The following is a 20,103-nucleotide window of genomic DNA, read 5'->3' on the forward strand; positions in this document are numbered from 1 at the left end:
ATTGCGGTGCACACAATGTGTGGTGTACTCATTTATTTCTGGAGCCCTTGATGCATTTTGGGAGGAATACATTTGAGCTTGGGTTTCACTAAGAAGCTAATTAGAAAAAGAAGGTGTTTTAGAAATGGGCAGATAATAGCATTCTGTGTTTCTGTGGACATTCAGTGAAGACAGTAAGGTATTTGAATATATCAGGGACACTCGCCTGAGTTTGCAGTTCTGTTGTCTGTGGCTGAGTGTCGACCAGAGTGCAGTTGCTAATGGCAGAGTTAGGGTCAGAACCATGGATAGCTCCCCACGTTTAGTACCTAGGAGAGGAACTCGTCGTTTCATAAGCTCTGCTGCAGCTAGCGATCAAAAAGATCTGCTTTTACTGAAAACCGGGAGAAAATAAAGCCGTACATAGGAGGAGCGTGCCTATTTATATGCCGAGCGAGGAAACTTTACGGATCGGGAAAGCTCAAGTTACCATAAGAGCCTAAAGGTTGTCATAGAGTGTTTTATGTTTTGTGTTTTCTTTTTTAAGTAAAGCTAATTAACTGGAAAATTCAACATTCCCAGGCAAATGTCTCTGATTTATTTTAGTTACTTTGGTATGAAAGATTGATAATTGTTTGTTATTTTTTTTCTTGGCTCGTGTTTCCTGGAGTAGAAATGAAAAGTTCTGTTTATTTCTTCTTTATTTATTGCAATCCACACGATCACCCTCCTAATTTAACCCTCCTTCTCAGCCCTATGCAGTTCCATTCTCTCTCTCTCTTTTTTTTTCACTTCAGGCTTTAATGTTGGAACTGAAAAAAAACATGAACTCGAGTTATTCAAGGCACAGCAGAGCAGGCTAAGGGACTGCAAGAACACCCAAAACTCTATTATGCAACTAGGTGTTTTGATAGGACTTTATCATCAGTAGAAACAAGAGGTTTGTCCGTGTTCTAGTTCAGTAGTGGTGGCAAATTCCATTAAGAGAAAGCGGCGTGGAGAGGACTGACTGTTAGGTTAAAGGAAAGGGAAGGAAGCAAGAAAAAACAGAAAAACAACTTAGAAAACACCATCCCCTGGCATGGCTTGTCACATGATTTCTCAAATCTCCAGGACTATTTGGACAGAAGTGTATGTATACCACGAGATACCACGAGATTCCCGAGTTAGCAGGCTCTGAAAATCAAGAACACAGAGGGCTAGTCTCTCCCCTGAACCCTTTCCTATCCTATAGGAGATGATTTCTTAGACGTGGTGTAAGAGAGCAGAATGGTGTGCCTAGTGTGTTCAGGAGATGAGTGGCACGGGAGGTCACAACAAGGCTGGTAACTCTTAGCCCCACCCACCTTTTGTTCTTTCCCCCTCTTGCCCAGCCTCACCCATTTCAAACTCTTTCCTTGATTTGTACCAGTTGCTTGCACAGTCTTTGGCTTTCCTGTCTTTCTCGCAGCCTCCGAGAGAGACCTAATCAACCCCAAGTCTTGCAACTCCTCAGGGGCTCAAGCAGTGAAACTGGGCATGCTCAGCGGCGGAGCCAGCAGCCTCCAGTCTTTCGGAGGCGCGGCTCAGCGCCGGGTTGGGACAGGAGTGCCAATTCAGCGTAGGCTTCAGCGCCCACCTCCGCCGCCGAGCCCAGGGATCCGAGCTGCTCCCCAAAGCGAAACCTGCACCCTTAAGTGGCTCATCCTCAGTCTTCAACCTCCTGAGCTACCAAAGCTTAGAGCCACCAAAGCTTCACCCAGGAACTGTTTTTTCCCACCTGTCTTTTCTTTACAGCTAAGGGTGTTTTAGCTACTGCGGCGTGAGGAGCTCAGGAATGGGGCCCTGTGGCTGGTGGCCTCAGAGATCACCTTCCCAGTATAGCTGTTTGTCACTGAGTTTTGGAGATTTCTTGGCTGGCTTCCTCTAAAGCACGCTTGAGTAATCCGAGCTGTGGCGGCGCCCAAGCTGCCTGGATAAAGGGAGCGTGTGTGTGTGTGTGTGTGTGTGTGTGTGTGTGTGTAGGGGGAGAGGGCGGGGATAGAAACGTCAACCATCCCCCCCGCACTCCCCCCCCCCAGCCTCCTTTTCTTTCTCCTCTTCCTGCAAAAGCTGCACAAGTCTCTCATCCCAGCCCCCTTCTTCCCCCACCTCCCACTCCCCCCCGCCCCTCCAGCTATCCTTACAGCTCTGGGCAACCGCCAGGTTAAGCCCATTTGCACTGGGAAATTGACGCTGTTTGGGAGAAGAGAAACAGATCGATTGCCCTTGTGACTCCCCGCCCCCCTCCCCACCCCCACCCCACCGCTCCCTCCTTCCTTCCCTCCCCCGCCACCTCCCCTCACCCCGCCTCCTTCCCTCTCCCCACCCCCAAACCCTCTCACCCGCGGCAGTCCGGTGCGAGGTCCCCTCCAGAAGGTGAGGGGAATGGATTGGACTCCGGTAGGGAAAGCGGGTGTCTAGAAGTGGTGCTAATGGGAAGAGATTTCTGGTTTCAAAAGAGGATGCTCTGCCACAAAGAGCGGCTCGCGCGCTGGCCTGGGCTCTAGCCGAGGAGAGATCCCGGGAGAACTCCGGAGCTCGCGGGCAGCGCTCCTCGGAAGACCGGGGTCAACATGCCTGTTCGCAGGGGGCACGTGGCACCACAAAACACATTTTTGGGGACCATCATACGGAAATTTGAAGGGCAAAGTAAGTTCGTTTGTTCTCTTCTCTCTCGCTCGCTTTTCGCTTTGATAGTGCACTTGGCGTCTGCCGCTTCCAAGCTGAGGAGACTCGGGGCTCCGTCAAGTTTAGAGACTGTGAAACGGAGCCAGGAGGTTCAAATGGCAGCGCAAGTGTTCTCCCCGTGATATTAATTTTGATTTACATTTTAGATTATGGTCTCCATTATAGGAGGCAATTTGATCCTCCTCTCCCACTGCTCCATTATCTGCCTTGCTACTTAATGTCCTACTCTTCTACTATCTTAAAGGGAACGTACTAGTGTAACGGGTTTAAATTTCGTGGCTGTTTTATTGTAGACTTTTTGAAAGTCAGGAGCAGGGCAAAACACACTATTGGAACGAAGGAATGTAAATGATAGCAGCGATGTAAATGTCTAGGCAAGCTGTATTTTACTTCGGTTATATTGCAAGGCTGTGGTGTGACAGGGATGCTTGCTTGCTGCTAGTTTATAGAAGCTAAACTTTGCATCGAATCCATGCAAATCCCAAGCAGGAGAATTTGGGGAAAGCAGTATCTGATCCATGTTGATTCCTGAGGCAAACAGTTCATTATTTGAAGAATATTTGTGTCCCTTTATTACCCCCTTAAATTTCCACTAAAAATTTAAAAATTAAACTGTAGTAAGTAAATCCCACAAAGACTGAATGCAGAGAAATTTAATATTCTCATGTGTACTAATTATAGGGAATAAATTATTGTTATACAAATATATTGATTTTGGATCCTACACTAGTTAATTTATATCTGACGTTTCCTTTAAACTCCATTAACACACATTTACTTTTGTACATTGTGCAGTTATTTTGGTGCTGCATTTAGTGGAGAGAGGATATGGTACCTTGTGTTCAAAAGAAACTTGTATATCCTGCTTCATATTCTATTTGGGAATAGTAAATATAATCTATGATCAAAATTAAGAAGCCCTTTGTATTAAAGTCCCTACTACTACACAAAAATGTGAGGTCACCAAAGTAAAAGTGAAAAGGTAGTTAACATGATATTTACTGTGTGTGTGTAAATATTTTTGTCTTCTGGGTGATATATATTATGAAAAGGTGAACTTTTGCATTATTGAACTGCTAATTACTGTGAAATAGTTTCATGGCTAGTAGTTTCAGGATTTGTTATTTTTAACATGATGTGTGTCATATGCCTTAGAGAGCTAGAGAAAAGCCAAATCCAGGAATAATAACTACTTTAAGAAAGTTATACTCTGAGGGCCAAGGTTGAAGTGAGGAACCTGACAGCTACAGGATGCTTCAGTGTTTGGGCTTTGAAAATATTTACCTTTCAGTTCAATGGCATTCTGGAAATATCAGTGTGCCAGCTGCTTGTCTGAGTGCTCATTAGGACCAAAGAGAGTTATAGGGCTTGAGAACTAAACTATTTGGGAAATGATACTCTCCAAATTTGAAGAAAAGCTTCTTAGTACATTTTGTTAAAACTACTCAGGGGACCATTCATTTCAGTTTTAGGGTGTCTGTGTCCAGGCAGTTAGTGATTTGGGAAGTACCTGCATTTCAGTTTTCCTGTTATGCAACAAATTGTTTCACTGTTTATAAGAATCTTGAGGAAGCTTTGTAAACAGTACCATACTCTCTTCTTATTCCAGATAAGAAATTTATCATCGCAAATGCCAGAGTGCAGAACTGTGCCATCATCTACTGCAATGATGGGTTCTGTGAGATGACTGGTTTCTCCAGGCCAGATGTCATGCAAAAGCCGTGCACCTGTGACTTTCTCCATGGGCCCGAGACCAAGAGGCATGATGTTGCTCAAATTGCCCAGGCGTTGCTGGGGTCAGAGGAGAGGAAAGTGGAAGTCACCTACTACCACAAAAATGGTAAAGTTGATCTATTTAGGATTCCTTGTGTCTTATTCCATTGAAATGAAATTTTGACAGTTGATTACTGAGAGTTCATAGGCAGAGAAACCCCAAATAGTCAGTTGAAGATACATAATTTGTTTATAGTGTTGCAGGAATCAAGGAATGTGGAGACTGTCCTCAGTGGATAGTAGGTACAATTTCATTTTTGAATGAGTACTCTGTACTCTTCAAAAGTGCAGTAACTTAATGTCACTGAAGACAAAATGCCATAAATCAGTCTCACTGTTCCTTAAGGAATAAAGGCTAGTAATTTACTGGTTGTGTTGATATGCATTTGGCTGGAGAGAAATACAGAGTTTTATTTCAAGTAAGGACTTACAGGCAAAGTAAAGTCTTACAGAAAAATGTCTATCTGAAACTAAAACTGTTATAGTTACAGGTATTTCTTAGCTCTTCAGCTTTATTTGATAGGCAACACCTTTTGTTTCTTTTGATGCTTTTTATGCAAGATTAAGGATGACATATAGGAACTTATAAAACTGGTCTAGTAAACCTATGTATATTCAAATAACAGTCTATTCATGTATTCAAGATTTATTCCAAAATAAGAAATGGAGAAAAGGAACTATGATATGTAGAATTATTGGTATTCGTTTTTACAGCTGCAGCAAAACTGGCATCTGAAACTTAAGGTCATACCTCCACTTCAAGGGCACTTCTCCTTTTAGGATTGCTTTGGGAGCATAAGTACATTAGACCTCTAATAGTTCTCAAAGAGATACACATTTAGTGGGCATGCATTCTTTAAATATATTATATATATATATATATATATATGAACTTATATGTATAAGTATTCAGATATACCCATTTAAAGTATATACTTTCTCATGTATACACTTAGTGATATCTGACAATTTGAAGCTTAAAGGCAAATAGATTAAAAATGAATGTTATAAGATTTGTTGATATTGCATTATCATTTTTAAATTCTATTGTTAGAAATCAGTGAGGCAGAGGGTTATCTAATCAGATATTTAGGTAACTCTTGAAGTTTATAAATGAGTGATATGTTATAATGACTTATCATTTGGTAAGATACATTCTAACAGGGAAAAGGTTTAGCTCTTCCTCCTATTTTCTTATAATTAAATATTTCATGATAGAAACATACAATTATTAAATTACTAGATTATCCTTAGCATCAATTTGAATGGGTATGAGTAACAAAGTATGACTGGAACAGGTCTGTATAACTTTGGATTAATCTGGAATGAAACCAGTTATATCATTATCAATCAAATAGAGTTTTTTAAAGTTCTCTCTTCCCCGCTACTTTTTAATCAGGAGGGTTGGCATGCTAGAAATAGCCCAATTGCTCTGTTGTCTTGAAAGCATTTCTTGGACAGAAGCTCTCACTACCCAAATGCAGCTCATCTTCTTTGTGTGTGCATGTGATGCCAACAGTTTGGACTTTTGGAATAATTTGAATGTCTTGACATTTTGCCCTTATGAATATCTGTCATGATGTCCCCACTGTCTGTATTGTGGTTACTGTACGGTGTATTGGTCATAATATTTTCTGGTACATTTCAGAATTTTTTCAGCTTACAGAATTTAAGTGTATAATTAATCTGGACTATATAGATAACTATAATTTTCAAATTATATTTTCAGATAGAAAAAGTGTTACTAATAGCTGTAAGTAAAATGGTAATGTTTTGAAGCCTAGTTTATTTTGTACAATGTGACCATATAAAATGGTCTCAAAACAATTTTAAAAAGCATTTTAATGTGGAATCACAAACATGGATGTAAAAATTTCTACAGTGAAGATGCTGGTACATTGACTAATGCAAATCTTTCTATCAGTGATTGCTTGGTTATAATGAATTAAAATATTGTTTTAGACAAGGAGTCTTTATTTGGAAGCTTGTTTAGACATATAAATATCAACTTTTGTTGATAATTTTGATTCTGTTGGCTTCATTTTCACATGTGACTCAGTCTACAAGGACTTGAGTATCTTTAGAATCAATGACAAATGCTGCCTATTTTGCTTTTTTTGATTTGGGGAACATGAGGTGATGGGCCACGCTTTTTTTTTTTCCCCCAAAGAAAAATATTAATTTGAATGACCTTTGTAAATTGAGAAGACACAGTCAGACTTAATTTCTTTGAATGTAATCAACTTGTGTTTTTGCTACTAATACAACTGTCTTGAATAGAATCTTCTGAGTGTATTGGTTTTATTCACATGGCAACTAAAAAATCAGTTAGAGCTTGTGAAGTTCAAATGATTTGAAAGTCTCGTCTCTTAGAGACGTGCCAGCCAGCTCTACATTTATAAAAGTAGGGAAGGACAAGCACTAACATTTTCATTGGTTTGTTTCCGAAAGTTTCCCTAAATCTTTATTATTGAGGTCATTTACTTTTGACAGGTTCTTGGTTTCTTAAGAATATATGGTAAATGCCTCCTTTACTTATTCTTTATTTAGCACTTCACTGGGATATGAATTGTGATGCAGTATGCACAATGAGCAAATTGAACAAAAAGTTGAGATATACTGTTTTCCACTTTTTCCATTCACTCACATTGGAGTAGCAAAAATAAGAGCATAGCCTTATTTCTGAAAGATTGTTTCCCAAAGTGGCCCAGAGGCTCATAAGTAGTTTAAACTTTTGATCTGGGTGATGAGTTCATGTGGATTAGGTGTGCGTGAGCCACATGGTCACCATTGTGAAGCAGTGCTTCCTACCATACTCCTTCCAGTGATTTTTTTTTTAACCAGGTACAACTGGGCTTGCTGTTTACCAGAATATCAGTTTTTATAAACCTGGTTATTTGCAGTAGGAATATTTGACAGCCCTTCCTTTGAGGATTCTATTTTACAGCTTAAGTCATTATTGCATAAATCATTCTTGGCAGCTGTGAAATATTGCTTGAGGTGATAAAGCTGTAAATCTTTTGACATAAAACTCTAATTATACAAAACTATAATTATGCTGAAGCTTACATAAGGACAAGTATGTATTTTAATAGCATAATATGTGCATTTTAAAAATACCTTTTTAGCAAAAGTGATTGAGAAATAGGAAACACTTCAATTATTAACCCATTCATAGTTTGGAGATGATGTTAGTGGTAATGTAACAGAAGAACAATTTAGTTGGTCATCCTTTAAGTTATTGCTCATCTGGTTTGGGGTGTGTCGTGGAACAGAGCTGGCTAGTTGAAGTGCTAAATCATTTCCATCAAATCTACATATGTAATTTTTACCTTAAATTATCAGGCCACTCTAAACATTTGGAAAGATCAAAGTAAATTTCTCCAAAAGAAGTAAAGGTCTTACCTCGGTAGAAAAATAGGACTTGAAATGCATTATTTTTAGAGGTTAGAGTATTTCTGTATTTTTGCCACTATACTTTCAGACATAGTGCAAAGGCAGTTTTTGTTGTTGTTGTTGTTGTTAGCAAATCAGAAATGCCGCTTTCTTTGTTTTGCTTCTAAAGGACTAAATGATGAGAAAGGGCTGAGGGAAGTCTTTTCCTGATCTACACGGGGACCAGATACAGACAGGGCACTAGTCATATTGTGAAAAGTGTGAAAGTCGCTCAGTCATGTCTGACTTTTTGTGACCCCATGGACTGTACCCCGCCAGGCTCCTCTATCCTTGAAATTCTCCAAGCAAGAATACTGGAGTGGGTAGCCATTTCCTTCTTCAGGGGATCTTCCTGACCCAGGGATCAAACTCCCATCTCCTGTGCTGCAGGCAGATTCTTTACTGTCTGAGCCACCAGGGAAGCCCAGTCATATAAAGTTCCAGAGGTATCATTTGATTCAAATCAACTCTAAGAAAGGTTTTGGTTTGGTAACACTGAATCTACCATGTCTAAGAATTATTTGAAAAGACCTTATGGAAAATGCTATGTTGTTAGGAGTAAAAGTGAAGATGCACACTGAGTGCCACCACTCTCCAGGCACCTGAGAAATAGTAGGAGGAGATGCGAAGGATTATCCAACCTTATCTCTACTTTCAGGATGTTTTTATCATAGGGTGACTAAAGTTCATTTCTATCTTCTAAATCTCAAGATGTTTTCTTAAATTATTTTTAAAGAAAAAAAGACTACATAGACTACAAAATGAAGACGCTTTTATATTAATGAAGAAAACAACTTAGGATTAACTACCATTCTTTCTCTATTCCTCAAAGCTAAAATAAACTTGTATATTTCCTCTTATTTTTTATTTGTGCATAATACAGACTTATTAAAGAAGCAGTGAAGTTTAGTTAAAATTTTAATAGCTCAGAATAAATTTTATAATAGCTTTATAAAGTTATATTGCATGCCGATATTCAGATCTCTTAATTCCTGAATTGTGTAGTAGAGATAAAGATGGTAGTTTTGAGAGAAAAATTGAAGCATATTTTGTGTGTGTGTAATTCAAGCAACAATAAAGTTTGCCAGGGAGCATCTTGCCTAGAATTTGTTTTGGTGTTCATTTAAATTTTCAGTTTGTACATTTTTCTGTTCTGTCCAATAGTATTTAGTAACAAGAGTAACATAAACTACATTTTTCTTTTATATATCTAAATTTCATTGGGCTTCCCTAGTGGCCCATATGGTAAGGAATCTGCCTGCAATGCAGAAGACCCAGGTTTAATCCCTGGCTTGGGAAGATCCCCTGGAGAAGGGAATGGCTACCCAGTCCAGTGTTCTTGCTTAGGAAATTCTATAGATAGCTAAAGTCCTTGGGGTTGCAAAGAGTATATTTCATACACTCTAGTAGGAGACTCGAGTAGAAGGAGAAGGCAATGGCATCCCACTCCAGTACTCTTGCCTGGAAAATCCCATGGATGGAGGAGCCTGGTAGGCTGCAGTCCATGGGGTCACCAGGAGTCGGACTTCACTTTCACTTTTCACTTTCATACATTGGAGAAGGAAATGGCAACCCACTCCAGTGTTCTTGCCTGGAGAATCCCAGGGACGGTGGAGCCTGATGGGCTGCCGTCTATGGGGTTGCACAGAGTTGGACACGACTGAAGCGACTTAGCAGTAGTTATTTTATAGAATTTAGATTTGATCAATTGTATTTGTTGATAAAATAAGATTTCTCAATACTCCTCCTCATAGTTTGAAAACTTTACTTCATTTTCCAAGTGAAAACAAAATATCCTAAAAATTTGGGTGTGCGATGTTTACCTCTAAGCAGGTTTGGTGCTGAAAAGAAGCTGAATTATCTGCCAGCCTGAGAAATAACTGCTCAGTTACTTTCTCACTCAAGGGGCTTGAGAACAGGGTCAGCTTAGGGCTGTAGGCATATGCTAGATTTAGTGGAAGGAACTAATTTCTCTGGCTTCTATTGGCTTCCAATGTTGTTTTCATTTTTATTTTTTGGCTATAAATAGTCACTAAATCAATTACTGGCAGTCAGTGGCAGAGAGAGTCCTAGAATAATTGATTCACAGGGAAGTAGCGGTTTGGAGTATGAGATGTTAAGACATCAACATTCATTTGGCCATCTAATCTAGAAACCTCAGGGTCATTTTCTGCTGTTTCCTCTCTCTCTTCTCCCTAAACCAATTGTTCACTAATTCCTTTCACTATTTACATTTGAAACATTTCCTAATGACAACCCTACATTCCCATCACTGCCAAGTGCCCTGTTGAAGCCCTCTTCATCCTTCTTCTAGAGGAGAACAGACGCTTCCCTCCCTTTGCAATTCATTCTCCACTATACCAGCAGAGAGCTATTTCTGAAATAAACAGTGATAATTATCAGAGTCAGGCATCCCTGTAAATGAATTTCACATAATAATGAATACAACAATCCTGTAAGATACATGCTCTTATTATCCTTAGGAGAACCCTACACCCCACAGAGATGAACTTAGCAAGTCACACTTAAGTGATGATGCCCAAGCCTTTAAAAACTTTTTCATATTTTCAGCTCAACGTACTCAGGTCATAATTTGGCTTAAAAATCTATCTTAACTCCTTTAAACTTTCACAAATAAAGTTCTGGACTCTTTAATACTTGTTGCCTTCAGAGTTGAATTCACTTGGGTTTTTAAGTAGAGTGTGTTTAGAGAACTAGGTGGATTCCCAGTTCTGACAGTTACTAGGTGAACTCAATCAAGATTACCTTCTTGGTGCCTCAATATCCTTTTCTGTTGTATATTTGGAAATAACATCTACTTTGTTAGGCTGATTGATTGTTTTATATAGAACAAAGTACATGGCATTATTCCTAGTATGGTTTCTTGCCCATAAACTCTGCTTGATAAGTATCAATTAATTGAATCTTGGCAACTTTGTTTTTCTTATAAATCTTATGTTCCCATAATACTTCACTGCTCAAGAGTTTCTCAAAGAAGCCATGCCCTTTTATGTCACCATAGCCTTGTTCACCCTTCAGAAGTCTTCCTTTATCTGTAATAAACAAAGTCCCAATGATTAGATTATCTTTCCCTCAGCTTCTCACCCTAAAGAAACCATTATCATCTTTCCAAAGTCAGATTAAAACAAGTCTTCTGATGCCTCCTTCTGTTTATTCCTGAATCGCTGCAACTCTCCCACCCTTGGTTCTCAACTCCAGTGTAGCACCCAGAATGTGCTACGTGTCATTATATGTCGTTGTTAATTTTGAGCTCATTCAAAGAAAATGCCAAATCTTATTAATTTCTAAGTTCAGAATGTATGGAAAACTGTCTGGTATGAACTATGTGTTCAATTAGCATTCACACAAAGAATGAAGAGAGGATTAGAAATGGAACCATAGAATTGGGGAAACAAGAAACAGATCAACATCAGGAGAGGTTGTGAAAAGTGTAATTAAAGGGAAAGTGTGATGTTTTGATTTTTCTTATCTTCTTAAGAATACTTCTAAAGTGTTAAGAACAATTTTCAACATTGTTATATTAATGGACCTGTTTCTTTGCTTAATAAGCTATTAAATAACCTTCATAGTCTATAGCTATGCTGATAGCTAGAAAAATATTTAGTAAAAATGATAAGCTATTGATCAGGAATTCTCAATAATTAGTAGTAATAATCAATAGTTACCCATGTCACTCACTCACCAGTAAATCAAAATGATGCTTACTAGTGTCTCCAATTATATCTGTATAGCAGCCAAAGTTCTCCTCTAACTTGAATTCATTGCTGTGTTTCACATAGTTCCCGTGGGAACTTACAAGTTAGATAGTACTGGCATTTTAAACCTAGTAGAACATCTCATTCCTCACTGTTTCCTTGAGAATTCTTAATTGACAGTGAAGCTCAATTTCAGGGTCAGTCAATGAGTGTTAAATCTAAAGTTAGCTTATTAAAATATAAATAATAATTATTAATTGTTACTGTCAAATGAACACATTCTCTCTTTACTCTGTGCGACCCTATAGATGGTAACCCACCAGGCTCCCCCGTCCCTGGGATTCTCCAGGCAAGAACACTGGAGTGGCTTGCCATTTCCTTCTCCAATGCATGAAAGTGAAAAGTGAAAGTGAAGTCGCTCAGTCATGTCTAACTCAGCAACCCCATGGACTGCAACCCACCAGGCTCCTCTGTCCGTGGAATTTTCCAGGCAAGAGTACTGGAGTGGGGTGACATCGCCTTCTCCGACTCTGCTGTCTACATTTAGCAAAATTATAGAACCACCAAGAAGCAATAGAATCAGGCAGCAGTAAGACATTAATCACCATAGTGAAGAAATTTGTCCTATTACTGAACAATTAGGAAGGTCAAATTGCCACTTGTCACAGATGGGTTACAAGAAAACCGAGTACCAGCCTTCTATTGCCGTGACTATTTCGTATCGTCCTCTTGCTTCTATAATTTATGTAAAATATCTAATTGGAAAAAACCAAAGCAGTCTTTCTGTGAACAGTTTAAATTAGGACAGAGGCAGCCCCTGTGCCCTTTAGTCTGTTAAATGGACACGTGTGTGTACAAGCTCTCCTGTGTGTGGTTTCCACTGTTGGGTGGAGTGTCTCACACTGCTTTTTACTTCTCTTTATTGATTTACTTCTGTCTATGGTGGATCTCCGTTGCTACATGAGGGCTTTCTCTAGGTGCAAGGAGTGAGGGCTTCTCTCTTCTTGTGGTGTGTGGGCTTCTCATTGCATTGGCTTCTCTTGTTACAGAGCATAGACTCCAGGTGCACGGGCTTCAGTGGTTGCAGCACACGGGCTCAGTAGTTATGATTTGCTGGTTTTAGGGTATCTGGGCTTCAGTACTTGTGGCACGTGGGCTCAGTAGTTGTGACTTGTGGGCTCCAGAGCACAAGCTCAGTAGTTGTGGCACATGGGCTTAGTTTCTCCATGACATGTGGGACCTTACCCAACTGGGGATCAGACCCATGTCCCTTGCATTGTCAGGCGGATTCCTGTCCACTGCATCGCCAAGGAAGTCCTACTTTTTACTTCTAAAAAGGGTAAAATAGCCTGGACTGGCGCTTGGTGAGCAAGAATTTGGAAGAACTGAGAGAGGATTGGGGTGCATTTTGGCACTTAGTTGCACTCAGTTTGTAAAATAATTTCAAACTGAACCACACTGGTGAGCCTGGCAAGGCTGCCCAGGCCACCCTGCTTTTGTTTACCTGATTTTTTCCTCCAGGATGAAGAGTCAGAAAACAGCAGGTGGAATCTCACCATTGCTGGTTTTATTGTCTCCTTTTTTTCTTCCTTCCTGAGAATCATTAGGAGCATTTCTATTGTCATTCATTGTTTTGATAGGACATTAATTCTTATTTGTTGTTTGAAATATTGCTTTTGAGAAACACGTAATAACTGCATGGGTTCAAGACAACTTAAAATGACCTTCTGTCATTAAAAATCTCTTCTCATACTAACCTCTGTGTTCAAAATACCATTTGTATTTCTAATCCATGAAATCTGTATTAATGACTCAAGCTGGTGGGCATGATGAAAAAAATTAAAGTATAAAATTGATGGTGGTTTCATAATCAATTTCTCAAGGATGAAATAAAGAATGAAATCTAGGAAAAAACTAAACAAGGTGCTTATATGTTAAAAAAAAAAAAAAAAAAAAAGGAACACTATTTGTGTTAGAAAAGATCTCATATTGAAATCAGAGCCTAAGTGTTTTGAATATATCCTTAGGGTATAATTAAGATCCCATTAATTCAATAAAATCAATAGTAGAGCCAAACAACATTGTATGTTGTGTGAATAATTTTAATCAGGTTCCGACTTATTTCTCTTAGCTAAATTACTTAAAATTTCTTCTGCTTTTGCTAAAAATTTCTATGGACACCACCCATTTTCTTTAATCATGTTAATCAGTTGATGTTTAGCTGTACATTTATTTTAGTCTTTTATACACAGAGTTGTGCACTCTGGGTTTTAATTTTCCTGGTTGTAGTATATGAACTATCGTCCTTCACCCAATATAGATCTTCTCCCAAAGGATTAATCAAGTTCCATTTCTTTGACTGACTATATAAATTACTTTATCTAATTTTCATGACAGCTCTGGGAGTAGATATCCCATTTTACAGATTAAAATAAAGTTCAGAGTAGAGAACTGATGATCACTGGGCAAAGTGGAGTTGAGATTTAAAATCTAGAATTTTCTATGCTTGCAAACTTTGCTGCCTTCAAATATTTTATACTTTTAAACTTTACCACATCCTACGTGTCCTAATTCTAGTTATTAATTATAGATTCTTACTGGTGGTATGAGGTGTGTATCTGATTAATTTTCACCAAAGGGTGAATGAATGAAGCAAACTTCATCCTGGGCAATTTGTATTTTAAATAGGACCATCATTCAGCATGAATCTTTATCTGGCATATAATTCGATTTCGGTAGGGTGAGGATAGTTATTGTGTGCTTATAATCTTTGCATTGTTATTAATGGTGCTCTTTTTTTGCTCTTAAAAGTGTCTCTGTTTTGGACTGTCAACTTAGGTTTGGGGACATTTGTACTGAAGGACACCCCTCAGCTACTATGTGTCCAGTATTTATCCAGAAGGTCCAGAAAGAAATGTGTGTGGTAGTGTGATTCAGGAGCAGAAGCCCTATTATGTTCTTATCCTCTCTCCTTCGTACAAGGAAGGTTTTATTCTTGGCAAAACTATGCGATTTAATGAAATTTACCAAAATATTTAACAGGGGAATCATAAATTTACTGGCATGAAGAATCCTTGTTTTATTTAAAACATCTCCAGTTTTTTTCATCTTGGGCCAAACGTCAGACTCAGTTCTGCTACACACCCTACTGTCTTATGCCTCCCAGTTCCTCCCAAAGGCTGCCATCCTCTCCTTTATATGATCTCTGAATTTCTCAGCCAACTTGTCTTAACATTTTTTTCCCATTGTCTCTACAAGAACACCTATGAAATTACCTTGTAATAATTTATTTCTATGTCTGTCTCTTCCACTCAGAGTCAAACTGTCTGAAAGCACTTATCAATGCACTTATTTTAAAAAGGGAAAGAAATGGAAGGAGAGCAAAAAAATAAATTTAAAGAACCAAAAAAAATACTTGTTTGCTGATGAAAATGTCAGATAGCACATTCTAGAGAAGTCTCTCTCATTCAACAACCTTTATCTAGATATGAGAAATGTAAAAATTACCAACATATGTTGTTTATTAGTTGAGTGGCTTAATTTGCTGCCATATAGCTTATATTTTATGATACAATTTCTTTTAATACTTAATAACCTGTAGCTTTTTCTAAAAGATAAGACAACTACTCAGGCTTCTTTGGTTCACCTAGAAGGAGAGAGGTGGTCAGGACAGTCCAGATAAATCCTTAATGCCTGCACAGTCAGTTGATTCTGGTGGGGGCAAACACAGGTCAGTAAAAGGGAGAATATGTCTACATATGCTTATAATAATAAATGCAGGTTTGTAAGCCATCCTAGCTCTCTATGCATCTTGTTAGTTGAATATACATGATAAAATATTTATAAAAGCTTCAGTTCGGCTCAGTTCAGTCACTCAGTCACGTCCAACTCTGCAACCACATGGACTGCAGCACACCAGGCTTCCCTGTCCATCACCAACTCCCGAAGCCTACTCAAACTCATATCCATTGAGTCCGTGATGCCATCCAATCATCTCTTCCTCTGTTGTCCCCTTCTCCTCCCGCCTTCAGTCTTTCCCAGCAAGAGTTTTTTTCCAAGGAGTTGGTTCTTCGCATCAGGTGGCCAAAGTATTGGAGTTTCAGTTTCAACATCAGTCCTTCAAATCAGTACTGAATAATATCTGCTTACAGTCCAAGGAACACTCAAGAGTCTTCTCCGGCACCACAGTTCAAAAGCATCAATTCTTCAGCGCTCAGCTTTCTTTATAATTAACTCTCACATCCATACATGACTACTGAAAAAACCGTAGCTTTGACTAGATGGACCTTTGTTAACAAAATAATGTCTCTGGTTTTTAATAAGTTGTCTAGTTTGGTCATAGCTTTTCTTCTAAGGAGCAAGCATCTTAATGTCATGGCTGCAGTCACCATCTGCAGTGATTTTGGAGCCCCCCAAAATAAAGTCTCTCAGTGTTTCCATTGTTTCCCCATCTATTTGCCATGAAGTGATGGAACCAGATGCCATCTTAGTTTTCTGAATGTTGAGTTTTAAGCCAACTTTTTCACTCTCCTCTTTCACTTTCATCAAGAGGCTCTTTAGTTCTTCGCTTTCTGCCATAAGGGTCATGGCATCTGCATATCTGAGGTTATTGATACTTCTCTCAGCAATCTTGCAGTTATTCTGATGTCTTTTTCTGCTATCTTTCTTCACACACTGAAAACAGCCTTGTACTTACATGTGTCTCCAAACACATTTAATTCTTTTGTCCCAATTCTGAGTCATGGATTGAGATTGTAAGGTCTGTATGGTATCAGCAGACACTTCATCAGTCATATCCTGACACAGGATTTCAGTCAGCAAGGATTTCATGTCTCTAACTCTCTCTCAAAGTGGATTAATTCCACTGTCAAAAAAAAAGAACATAAGAGAACAAATAGAATAAAAGACATAATCTTGAACCTCAGAGATAGCCATTGTTGAAATGATGGCATGCATATGGTCCATAATTTTTCTATACAAATAATGCACACGCACACATACACTTACATATGTGCACACCCATTTTTTACATGATCAGAATAGCATTAACTATACCAAATTCTATCCTGTTTCCCTCACTGAAAAATTTATCCTGAACAGGTATGTGTTTTAATGATTGTATAATATGTATTACATGGCAAGTCTATAAATTATTTCAATATTCACAAAGTGTTACATTGAAGGAAGTAACATATGACCAACAATATCTTATTATTGATCACTAACACTTCTAAGTCTTTACAATTATAAAAACATACTAATTTTTCCTTACTGTGTACATCTAGAAATATAATTGCTGAGCAAAATGGTAACTTTGTACCTTAAAAAGCTTTGGTGCATGTGTGCATGCATGCTCCGTCACTTCAGTCATGTCAGACTCTTTGTGACCCCATGGACTGTATAGCCCACTAGGCTTCTCTGTTCATGGAATTTTCCAAAACTTTGGTTCCTCTTGTCAGATTATATTCCACTTAAGTACATATTTCCTGTGTATAATAAAACTTGGTATTCATTTTAATTTTTGTTGGCTCATTAAATAGTATGTTACTGTCTGATCACTGAATTTACTCCAAAATTTCTGTCAGATAATGTATAGAAAATATTTAGAGATAACAGTGCTCAATATTGCTGAGCCTATGGAGCTATATGGCCTGGATGAAGCAGGAGCTGAAATCAAGATTTCCAGGAAAAATATCAATAACCTAAGATATGCAGATATGACACCACACTTATAGCAGAAAGCAAAGAAGAGCTAAAGAGCCTCTTGATGACAGTGAAAGAGAGAGTTAAAAAGTTGGCTTAAAACTCAACATTCAGAAAACTAAGATCATGGCATCTGGTTCCATCACTTCATGGCAAATAGATGGGGAAACAATGGAAACAGTGAGAGACTTTATTTTGGGGGCCTCCGAAATCACTGTAGATGGTGACTGCAGCCTTGAAATTGAGAGGCGCTTGCTCCTTGGAAGAAAAGCTATGACCAATGTAGATAGCATATTAAAAAGAAGAGACTTAACTTTGCCAACAAAGGTCTGTCTAGTCAAAGCTGTGGTTTTTCCAATAGTCATGTCTGGATGTGAGAGTTGGACTATAAAGAATGCTGAGTGCCAAAGAATTGATGCTTTTGAACTGTGGTGTTGGAGAAGACTCTTGAGAGTCCCTTGGACAGTAAGGAGATCCAATCAGTCCATCCTAAAGGAGACCAGTTCTGAATATTCATTGGAAGGACTGATGCTGAAGCTGAAATGCCAATACTTTGGCCACCTAATGCGAAGAACTGACTCATTTGAAAAGACCCTGATGCTGGGAAAGATTGAAGGAGGGAGGAGAAGGGAACAACAGAGGATGAAATGGTTGGGTGACATCACTGACTCTATGGACATGAGTTTGAGCAAGCTCTTGAGCAAGCTCCAGAGTTGGTGATGGACAGGGAAGCCTGGCCTGCTCTGCTGCAGTCCATGGGGTTGCAAAGAGTTGGGCATGATTGAGCGCCCTGAACTGAACTGAAGGAGCTGTAGGACTGTCCAGTGTAGATGCCCCTTCCTACACCAGGCTCTCGCTTCCAAAAACTCCTTTTCACATTCACATTCTCATTTCAGTGATTTTCTGGCAGTTTTCCAAGCCTCAGATTCAGAAACTCATACCAATTATTGAGTGTTTAGCAGCATTCCTTGAAGTTTTTTTTTTCTTTCCCTTTCTGTTTACGGGTTTGATTTTAAGTTATTTTCAGTATTGCTTATTGTCTGTGTAAACTCTGATGAAAATCTTGATTAGTGAAAAGTTTTTATTCAGTAGTTTGCATATGAATATATAGTCATATATATAAATATATCTCAAATTTTATAGCTTTGTTTAGATTCAAGTGATAGGCATGACAAGTAATAAATTCATAATAAATAAACTTCCAGCAAGGATTCCATGTAAGAGAAATGTTGTTGTTCAGTCACTCAGTCGTGTCCAACTCTTTGCGACCCTATGGGTTACAACAAGCCAGGCTTTCCTGTCCTTCACTATTTCCCAGAGTTTGCTCAAACTCATGTCCATTGAGTCAATGATGCCATTCAACCAAATTGTACTTATAATTATAAATGATATCAATTACTCAAAATTACACAAAAATATGTGAGGAAATATACAAGCAACAGAAACTCAAGCAGCATTAAATAGACTGCTAACTTTATCCCAATATAATACTATCGAAATGACTGCAGAGAAAGATCATTCTCTTCCTAGGCTTACTTAATCAGGACATGCAGAGCTCAGGTAATCTGATCTTTCTAGCTGTGACTCAATTCTCAGGTTTTCCCTCCAGGTGTTCTTTATAATGAATGTCACTTAACCAAGACTCAGTAGGATTTATGGATTCCCAAATTGCTATTCTCAGAATTTGCTCCCTGAATGAAGGAAGGACTACACAAAAATTCCACTAATGATGCATAGTTTCAACTGTCTTATTCATTGGCGTCTATTTAGTTCTCACTCTAAAATTGCAGGACTTGTTTCTTTGCACAGTTCATGTTTCAAGAGTTGAGCAGAAGGCGTCCTACTAAAATTTCATACCCCTCAATGTTCATTATTTTAAATAAGGTCAGAACAATGTGAGTACAGTGCGAGTTACACAGCATTTGTTTTAAATATTGGCTCCTTTGAGGATGCCAATAACTTAAATGATGAACTTCCCTCTGGAGCATAACTCACTTAAAAGAATTCTGTTAGTTAGTACTTTTTGTTGTTAATCTGAATTTTTTTTGAAAATGTGAGGAATGGTGAATATGTTTTCTAAATCTTTACCAAGAATTTTACACTACTCTTGAGTTTTCTTCACTACTACAAAATAAAACTAAATGTTTCAACTACAGCTCAGTTACAGAAATGAAAATTAACCTCAACTGTAAACAAATAGGCAAGAGAAGCTTCATAAATACTTCATATATGACGTTTGAAACATAACAAGTAACATTTTAAATTTTTTTCAGAAGAGAGTGCTTAGAGATTTTAGCTACAATATCTGAGGTTATAGAATTAAAATATTAAAATATAAAAAATGAAGATGAAACTGACCTTTTAATTATTTTAGCTGCATGTTGGAATCCTGAGAAAAAACAAACAAGAAATTCCAGGTATTATCTTTTCATTCTAGCAGAAGTAATCATCAGGGTCTGGGGGCTGGGAGGGATTGGGGGCAGGAGGAGAAGGGGACGACAGAGAATGAGATGGCTGGATGGCATCACCGCCTCAATGGACATGGGTTTGAGTGAACTCTGGGAGTTGGTGATGGACAGGGAGGCCTGGCGTGCTGCAATTCATGGGGTTGCAAAGAGTCGGGCACGACTGAGCGACTGAACTGAACTGAATTGAACTGAAGTAATCATACTAACTCTGTTAAAGAGTTCAACAAACATGCACTAAAAAAACCCAGAAAACTTATTCTAAAGTAATGAACTTATAACCAGGCAGGGGGCCTTCTTGCTACCAACTCCATTGTTCCAGA

The 20,103-nt window shown here is 38.5% G+C and overlaps 1 protein-coding gene across 2 annotated transcripts in view; it reads left to right on the plus strand.

The window, feature by feature from the left end:
* Window positions 1-2,321: 2,321 nt before the first annotated feature.
* The window catches only part of KCNH7 (potassium voltage-gated channel subfamily H member 7), a 535,441-nt gene continuing 517,659 nt past the window's right edge, over window positions 2,322-20,103 (plus strand). For both annotated transcript variants that reach the window (XM_070804157.1, XM_019971802.2), the window contains exons 1-2: window positions 2,322-2,649; window positions 4,298-4,528. In XM_070804157.1, coding sequence (XP_070660258.1) covers window positions 2,574-2,649; window positions 4,298-4,528 — 307 coding nt within the window. In that variant the 5' untranslated portion in view covers window positions 2,322-2,573. The remainder of the gene's footprint in view (window positions 2,650-4,297; window positions 4,529-20,103) is intronic.

The sequence above is a fragment of the Bos indicus genome, chromosome 2 (assembly GCF_029378745.1).
Source record: "Bos indicus isolate NIAB-ARS_2022 breed Sahiwal x Tharparkar chromosome 2, NIAB-ARS_B.indTharparkar_mat_pri_1.0, whole genome shotgun sequence".
Classification (NCBI taxonomy): domain Eukaryota; kingdom Metazoa; phylum Chordata; class Mammalia; order Artiodactyla; family Bovidae; genus Bos; species Bos indicus.